This window comes from Ascidiella aspersa, chromosome 5, assembly GCF_963924565.1.
Source record: "Ascidiella aspersa chromosome 5, kaAscAspe10.2, whole genome shotgun sequence".
In the NCBI taxonomy this organism is placed as follows: domain Eukaryota; kingdom Metazoa; phylum Chordata; class Ascidiacea; order Phlebobranchia; family Ascidiidae; genus Ascidiella; species Ascidiella aspersa.
This window is the reverse complement of record NC_139451.1, coordinates 4924837-4934298: the sequence shown is the minus strand read 5'-3', so window position 1 is coordinate 4934298 and position 9462 is coordinate 4924837. Positions and strand designations below refer to the sequence as shown.

Below are 9462 nucleotides of genomic sequence, written 5' to 3'. Positions count from 1 at the left end.
GACAAATAGCCATTACGTAAAACAAATAAAACAAAGGTTAAAAACAGCAAAAGGGGCCATAGATGTTTCCAGTAACTAACCAGGGAAGTGACTATTTGACCGGCTTGCTCCGTTACACGTACACCCATAAATGATTATACAACGATTTGGGTTAGTCTTGGGGTTAAACTTTGGGTGATGTTATTATAAAATGTTGTTCCTGCAGTGTTATGGGCGTTCCGATCAAATTTGTATTACCATAAAGGGTGGTGTCCAACTCAAACATGCCGACGTGCCAATTTTTATCTTATAACTTCTTTCCGTGCCAAAGTTTAGTACCTTTTTTTAATATTAAAAGCGTTTTTATACAAAGATAAAAACAGTATAAAGTTATAATATCAGAAGTAATTGTTTGTTGTCGTAATTGCTGGGATTGTTTTGTATTGTGAATAAACAATGACAATTGGCTGCATAACAAATTTAGCTTTTTTGACAATTGGCTGTATTTTTGGGGGGCTTGCGTGCCATTTTCTATTAGTTGCCTCATGTTGGAATACCCCTGCCTTAACGTCAGTTAATCGTTTATCGTGTTTTACTCCGGCTAAAGCATCGATCAAATCTATTTTTTATAGATTGTTTTTGTGTGGACAATATAGACTTTAAACGTTTACAAAACGTTGTTTTTAATTTTGTTTATGTTTACTGAAATTTACAATCATAATCGATTTAAAAGGTGTTTATTATTTCAGTTCACATGTTTGCAGTTACGAAAAATACCTAATCATAACAACGTTCAAAATTGTCAAAAACGTAATAAATTGACACCGGAAAAAACGAGTTTGGATGGTTTATCGTTTTCACTGCTTTCTGATTGCATCGGCCAGGTTTTTAATGTAATCCATGCCGGTCGCTTGACTTTTCGTCGAATCTGATCTCCCAATTGTCAGGCTGGACGTTTTCAGATGCTGTGGCAGCAATAGCTTCACCCAGAAGAGTAGTTTCAGCTCTTCAGGAAAGAGAGAGTAGGCCCAAGACTGTAGCTGATGGATCCAGTGACCACTGGTTGACCTTTCGTGACCGAGTTGCTTCAGACATGCCCGTGCATACTTCTCCGATTCAACAACCTAGCAAAAGGCGGCATATAGCTGTATCTACTGTTAAAATTAATTTGTGCAGTGGTTCCCAAACTTTTTTGGCTCGTGGCACACTAAAAATATCTTAAATATTTCGCGACAACTTTTAACAGAACAACAATAGAGTAATTTTGCAATCGCCCTTAACACGCGACAAACTATGTGTAAATGTCTTAGAAAAAGTTTCGCGACACACTTGGCAATCTTTTAAGGCACACTAGTGACCCGCGGCACACAGTTTGGAAATTACTGCATTGGTGTAATGAATTTATCTTTGTCGGTAGCCGTATTTGACTAATTCTAAACCTGTATATCAGATGGCACTCTCTAACGACAAATTGTATTAAAAGTCTTGACAAGCTTAAGCACCAGGGTTGTTCCCAAGACATTTTGAAATGACTAAAGTCCAATAAGTCAAGTCTTGGCCCCAGTCCAAGCTATCGGTTGCCCAAGTCAAGACCCAGCAGTCAAGACATTATGAAAGCAAGTCATGTCATTGATACAAAAGTCGCACTTATCCGATTCAACCACCTAGAAATGAAATATGCAAGGCAACATACTGTATCTATAGGTATTTCATTACTTGATATTTTATCCTGATACAGAAACCCGATATGTTTTTTCAAAAGTACGGCCTATCCGATTAGATACAAAAGTACGTCATTATTATGGTCAAATATGCAAAATTGGTCGAATTGTAACGCCCGAACCTACAATCTTATGTTGGTTGTTAATCAATAAGTTGTTAAAACGGTGAGAAACATTTTATGGTTGAAATTGTTAAGAATAGAATTAATTTAACATCAGTTTGGAACCGATATCACCCAAGTATAGGACCAGTATATCGATAATAGTAATTGGTATCGGGAATTGCTTCGAAATATTATGGGACAATCATTACTGTAATTGTTGTAATAATAGAAATGTTTTTAAATCTTGTTTTGTACCGATAACTCAGTCATACGTACAAAACAAGTTAGCAAATCGTTAGGGACAGTTATATAAGTGTGTAAGAGTAGTAGAAGTGGTGAACAAATTTAGGATGTAGCCAAATGTTTCAATTTTTAATAAATAATAATGTAGTTTTGGTTCGGTAAGCTCGTGGGTTTAGCCTGGTTGGTGTTTCTGGTGGCTGCAGGTAAAAAATACTCATTTCGGGAATTTTAAGCTAGTGGGGCGTCTAATCTAAAAAATATAAAGATACAGATTAAAATTCTATTTAAAAGTAGAAACAAACAGTAACAAATAATGTGCAGTGTAACATAATTTAACAACACATGGCCATGGAGCGCCTGAAACGTATAACTATTATACTGCCCATAAATTTAAAACCATATTATTGAGATTGCAAAATGTGAAATTACGGGGGTCGATCATTGGTTCCGCCTATGATCAAAAATTATTTCCAAAAACAAAGCACGAAACGATAAAAACTCACGAAAATGCTTTCAGATTGTTTCGGCATCGGACTTCGCTTCTTGATAGCGAGCGGCTCAACCGACATGATGTCGATTTTGTCTTCGTACTCCACCGAAGCGGCAACTGTGACGTAATAATGCATTTGAATAACGATTAAAGAACCTTAATAAATCACTTGGAAAACTAAATAAAGCAAGTAGATCGACATCATGTAATGTAAGGACATCAACTTTTAATGTAAGGACATTAACTGAAGATGATACAAGTGCGTATCCAAACGTCTTAATCAAGTTGGTGTCGATCTACTCGACCTTTTTGGCTTTGCAATTGATTATCAGACTACATTACAGATTCGTGCATAGTGTACCCAAAAACTGGATATGTTTTAGCTTTTCAAAACTTTTATTAAAAAATAAACATATACAAATAACACTGTACATTTCAGTTTACATTGGATTGACAATAACACATGGATGTTGAACTTCAACTAGTTTTCGTAAAAGCAAAATAGATTGTGGCTAAAACTCATGCCCCAAACAAAAATGCCTGTTCCGCGCCCGAATTACCTTTCAATCACTCTTTACTAGCTTAGACAAAGTATACGCTCCCGACCGATAGTATCGGACATACTTGGATCCAACACACCTAAATTAACCATTAAATCACTTATAGCAAGCAAAATAAACTTAAACGGACACGGTGGTGTTCTTAAATATACTTTTTTATGACATCACGTTAAGATGTAAGTTATGACGTCACGTCTACAAACTCATGCTTCTTCTATATGGGCTTTGATATTCTTACTACATCCAACTTGAAACATTAGGTTTTGGTGAATACGGTCAGATGCGCTCGCAGTATTTTAATTAATCCAGGCCGCGGAATATTTCCTTAATGAAGATACACTTGAAATGTTGTCGAATCCAATTCAAAACTAAACTTGAAACTTACAGTTCCGCTCTAACTGTTAAAAAAATTGGTGAGCCTAGCTACTCATAACAATCAAAAAAATTGAATTACGTCAGGTCTGAAAAAAAATTATGACACTCCAAACAAAAATCCTCTGATCCTCGCCCAAATTACCCTTAAAATCACTTATAACAAGCAAAACTATGTTAAAAGGACGGTGTGGTATTCTTAAGGTTACTTCTTTATGACGTCACATTAAGGTATAACATTATGACGTCACGTCTGAAAAAAAACTCATGCCCCCAAAACAAACATACTGGATCAAAATCCCTCGATTAACCTTAAAATCACTCATAACGAGCAAGTTCACCATACCCAACATAACCTTAAAATCGCACATAACAATAAAAAAAACTTGAATTACCGGCGAAATGTCGAAGGAACGAGTTTGAACCGGATGATACCGCCATCCCGGGAAAAGGCTGGTGAGCGTTTTCACCACTCACGATTACGATTGCGCTCCTGTGATAGCGGTGCTGAAGACGCGGGATCAGGTGCTGACTCAGCAAAACCGGGGCGAACATGTTCGTGACGAGGCACCTATGGGAATTTAGAATTAGTAGCGGATTTTGATCTAGGATTTAGATGTGAATGCCCGGCCACGTTTGTGTCCTATGTGGGTGTGTACTGTGTGTATCTTAAAACATACATACAAATAGTGCCTTCTCACTATGTTGAAAATAAATAAAGATATATTCGAAAAGAAAAAGATACTACCCACTTCTGTATGGGCTTTGATATGTTACTACGTCAAACTACAACATCCAACCATTATCTTGGGATTTATTCGAAACGTTCACAAAATGCTACCTATACTTCTGTATGGGCTTTGATATTTATTCTGCGTCAAACTACAACTTCCATCCATTATCTTAAGATTGGTACGAATCGTTCGAAATGATATCCACTTTTTTATTAGCTTTGATATTCTTACTGCGTTTATTTGTTTTACTTTTTGTTCAATTCCGCTGCTTGTTGATGGAACTTCTTAGACAAGGCGGCCATTCCAACTGCGTGAACCAGTATCGATATATCGAGGTCCTCGACTTGAACCAACATGTCCGTGTAGAAACTAAGGTCGTATGAGTTTCCGAAGTCGGCCACAACAGTTCGAACCTAAAAAGTAACACCGTTGTTACCAGTGTTGTAATGACTTAAGTCAGGGGTTCTTAAACTGGGGTCCATGGACCGTGAACTGGTTTTAGGGGTTCGTGAAAGCCCAATTGAAATAGTGTGTATTTAAGAAGTAACTCCATTTCACTTTCACATTTTTGGACCGAAATCAGCAGATTTATGAAGTGTATTTGTATTGAGAGGTAAATTTATGACGAAGTTTTTGCCTACCGTTGTACACGCAAGGCCAAAAAAAATTTTAGGGGTCCGCGGTAAAATAAGTTTAAGAACCCCTGACTTAAGAACATATGTCATTTGAACAAATGATTTTACTTGACTTAAGTCATTTTGTCGAAAATTGAAGTCAAGTCTTTCGTTGAAAATGACTTAACTTGAGTTAAGTCTTTTGTGGAAAAAGACTTGACTTCAAAAAATCTCTGGCAATTTAGAAATGAAAACGCCGCAGTAAAATGGTAAAAAATATAATTAGAAACAATATCTTACACTATACCTTTATGTTGTGGCGCAAAATCAAGAGGTCTCTCGTTTTGTGCAATCGCTCAATATCCTTTCCCACAAGTACGATGTTAAACCCGAGTCTAGCCAGTTGTACCGCGAAACCGTTACCAGTGGGCGAAGTCGGTGCGGTTATCATGGCCCATGTTCCTCTTCCATAACGCTTGGCCAAATTGTGGCCTTCTCTCCAGAAAAACTTCCTTAGTGCAGTGAGGCATTTCAGCAGCGCTATGAAGAGTGATATGCTACCCGCGAACGCGAAGGTTGAGTAGAGATAGGAGTCGGATAGGCAGCTGTTGTTGTTGGACATTTTAGGTTGATTGTTTTTAAGGTAAATTGGTTAAACAGGCTGGAATATTTAAGGCGTTAGGTTAAACACGTGTTATTTATCTTGTATTAACAATGTGGCTGCCAGTATGGCCGGTTCCAGGGGGGCTTGGTTTTGATATTCTTATTACGTCTTACTACAACCTCCAGCCATTATGCTCCAAAAAATTAAAGTCCTGTTTTAAAAAAATAGAAGCTCCGTCATTGTGTATAACCTGAGCTGAACACATGTTTTTGTAATATTAAAAAATAGCTCCGCTGATATTTGTATTTGTCTTACAAAAAAGGTAACTATTTTTGTTCTCCAACGTTTCAGGGGACTATATACAAATCGCCTTCTTCGGGGTGAATGACACCGGATTTTGTAGTATTGAATAACGCTATGCCTGATACCAACAGTTTATACAAACCTATGCTCTTTGTAAGCGTTAGTTTAACAACGAAACCTATAAAATATTTATTACTGAAATCGGCCAGGTCGTTTGAAGCCGTACTGTTAACAGCTTCGTAAATAAGTAGCACCCATTCCACGACAATAGAAGCGGCTGGCATCAATAAATCACACAAGTTAATGATTCGCCTAAAATCACACTAATAACTGGATTCATCGGCCTGGCTATTCAATGATAACCAGGGCTTTAGGTTGGAATAACGGTCATCTTTTGTGAACTTATAAGTCTAGTTGGTTGCTAACAAAATAACAATTTTTTAGCCAATGGAAATTTATTAAATTGCAAGCTAAATATTAAATTTACAACTTATAATAAAACTGCTAGGTGAATATTACATTTTTAATGTGAATCTAAATACTTCTGTTAAAATATCCAAATTGCTTTAACAGTATCGGAATTGACAGCAAATTAACGATGTACAAACAGTTAATCAATGAAATCAAAATACCAGACCTACTAGTTTTTTACAAATTAAAATCCCACCAAATTTTAACTATGGGCGCCTTTCAATAAGACTTTTCTGCCATAAAAATACAGCTCTCAGGACAATTTGTGTCGTGAAGTAACACAATACATTCCAATTATTCAAATCTTAGACCCTGATACTACGTCCATGTATACACACATATATATATATATATAACTGCGTTACGGATCATTAAACCTTTTTATTGCAAATGTCTATATATAAGTTTTTCACTTGCTTCTTTTGTCAAGTCTTTGATTGTAGTGCTGAGTAAATTTCGTCTGACTTTTATTGAACCAGATTCATGATCTCTCGGTAAATATTCGCTTTTGATCTTACAGCCTTAAACAGTTTACAACAAGACTTATAACATCGTGAATTGCCGAGTGTACGATGCTGTTCTTATCTTACAACGCGTGATGTACCGCAAATATTATCACAATACTGGTGCCTTTAGGAAAGCTACTATACACAAAATCAGTCGGCCTTGACGGTTAAACATAATGTAACAATGGTTCAAGGTAATAATAACATAAATATGGAATGCTGTAACTTTGCCAGCTCGATAAAACAACTATAGTAACTTCTGGTATTTGTAACTTCAAATGTAACTCGTTTCATTGTACAGCTTTCAACTGATAACTACCGAAATATGAAATCAATTACACTTTACTGTATTCACGATATTCAGTAACAGCCAGTATTCCACACCTACTGCTAAGTGCTGGTATGGGGCACACCGCTAAATAACCTTTCAGCCTGTATTTGCTTTGTCGGAAAGGCGCAACGCTTGTGGGTAAACTCCATCACAAAACGTGGACATGGTTTGAACGCCTTTATTTGCCCAAGTTCGGCGCGGGGCAATTTCTGTTCAACTAGTAGGGTTAAGAGCAGATTTGGTACAGTATATGCCTGTTTTGTACGCGGAAATCGGTGCAGGGCTTTTCCGAATTTTGAAGAACTGTACCGGGTTTACCTGTTTGAGTATATATACTCGGAAAAATGGTACAAAATTTTATCGCGCAAACTGGTTGAAAAGCCAGCCCAGTGTTGTAATGAATTAAGTTAATGTTTTCAAATAACCTAACTTAACTTAAGTATTTCGAGCAAAATGGCTTTCGAGCAAAATGGCTATAAAATGATTTTTATTTAACATTTTTGCTTAAAAATTAGGTTATTTTTCTCCATTTGTGAACGTAAAATATTAACTTACAATATATTCAACGTTTTCGTTATTTACAACATAAATCGTACAAGTTAGCCAATTATAATAAATTTACGGTTTAACTGTAAATTGTGTCAAGGACTCGACTTGGAACTGTTATTTAGTCAAAATATTGTTGGAGTTAGGTTGTTTTTAAATGACTAGTTAACAACAGTCTTAAAAGAAACAAAAAAATATTACCTTCGGAAAAACATTCTTCCTGAAAATTTTCTGTTTTTACAAGCTTGTTAAATTCCAACAAAAAGATTCCGGTGTTTCAGTTTATTTCGTTGAACAAAAACAGTTTCTTTTTTCCTAAAATTGCACCGAGCTAACGCGAGAAGAAAAAAATTCACCAGAGAGATGTGGCCTTTGCCAACAAGACGAGAGAAAATAAAAAAGGGCTCTGTAGCAATGTTAAAAACAAATGGCAAATAAAGTTGAATAAAGTCGCAAGAAAAGATGTGGAAAATAAAAGTTATACTAACCTGAAAAGTTGAAAATTTGCAGAATATGTGTGGAATATATTGGTTATACTGTACTAACCTTAAAAGTTTAAAATTTGCAAAAACTGTTTGCAGTATAAAAGTTATATTAACCTTAAAATTTAAAAGTTTGCAAAAATGTGTGATGTATAAGTTATACTAACCTTAGCGTCAAAATTATGCCTTTTAGCGTTTGAATACAAACTAATCACGCTCTAGCTACACACAAACAAACGAACAACCATAGCGAAACGGCTACACTTCTAAAAAAACATTTCTAAAGATGGTTTTAAGCGAAAACTGGTGAAAAACGTCCGATAGATTGCATGTTGTTTCACGCTATAAGATGAGAGTATGTATGTATGTACACTTGAAACGTTGACTGGTAGCATTTATGGCGATAAGACGCGTGTTACTAATTATTTCGCACGGCAAGGGGCATATTTACTAGTTAAGTGACCCTGAAAAATTCGATTTTTGACACTGTATTGTAGCAAAAGTGAAGACACTGGGGATATATATATATATATGGAGCAGTTTGAAATAAAAGCAAGACGAAGATGTATATATGCGGACCGCTTATTAATATTAACATTGATACAAAACGCAAATCACAGTTGTCATTTATCGCCTGTTTTCTGTATACTGGGAAATAATACCATTCGCTAAAGATAAAACCCGTAAGAAGTTGAGTAAAACATCCGTAGAGTCATTGTATTGTGAGAACAATGCACGTCCAGCTTGAAAGTCCAGGCGAATAAAGGCTTTTGTCAAAAAAGGGTGCGATGGTCTAGAATCTTACCACATTTTCGTGAGGAGGTTTATATTGCTAACATTATTTGGTTTACACTGTAAAATTTGCACCTTGGGATGGAAATTTGTAAAAAAAAATGCTGGTAAATTTCAACATCATGTGGAAAAAGTTGGGAATTAAAACTCCTAAGCGTGTAAATTGCTACCGATAGCATGAGATTTAAGGGATGAAAGTATCCGTAGGGGGCGCGTATGGGGTTGGGTTGGTCAAGTATTATTATCATATTTATTCACCCATATTTATTTTCTTTTAATTTTTATTTTGACAAGTCGTTTCGTTGCTGTAAAAAAGGTACGATTCTAGACCAGCGTCAAAAAAGTGTGTACTATGAAATAGCGTGCAAAACGGTCTAAGACCCGTCGAGGGCCAAATTACAGAATAAAAATATAAATCAATGACGTCAGACGCGCTTTATGATGTCATAACTGTCACAGTGAGGTGTTTTTTTTTTTATCGTGGTGGGGGACAAAATAATAAATAGTAATAAAATAGGTGCGCAGCCGTTTTATCGTTGCTTAGTATATATATATATATCGTTTCACAGTGGGGTTTTTGCAGGTCAAATAAGAAAAATTAAAACTAAAT

General features: G+C 36.0%; 1 protein-coding gene across 1 annotated transcript; it reads right to left on the bottom strand.

Moving 5' to 3' along the window:
- Positions 1-836: 836 nt before the first annotated feature.
- Positions 837-5473, bottom strand: LOC146141569 (uncharacterized). The gene is made up of 5 exons (XM_083390182.1): positions 5125-5473; positions 4453-4616; positions 3865-4040; positions 2551-2654; positions 837-1103 (listed from the first exon to the last, which is right to left on the bottom strand). Exons 1-5 carry the CDS (start codon positions 5437-5439, stop codon positions 837-839), a joined length of 1026 nt encoding a protein of 341 aa, XP_083246308.1. The 5' UTR covers positions 5440-5473.
- Between the last annotated feature and the right edge of the window lie 3989 nt (positions 5474-9462).

What these genes read in the sequence shown, in the direction of transcription:
- LOC146141569 (XM_083390182.1), bottom strand. Translation starts at nt 5,439, where the DNA reads ATGTCCAACAACAACAGCTGCCTATCCGACTCCTATCTCTACTCAACC. An exon ending in GCAGCGGAATTGAACAAAAA is followed by an intron (nt 4,041 to 4,452) that starts GTAAAACAAATA and finishes AAATTCCCATAG; the next exon opens with GTGCCTCGTCACGAACATGT. An exon ending in GTTCCTTCGACATTTCGCCG is followed by an intron (nt 2,655 to 3,864) that starts GTAATTCAAGTT and finishes ATTACGTCACAG; the next exon opens with TTGCCGCTTCGGTGGAGTAC.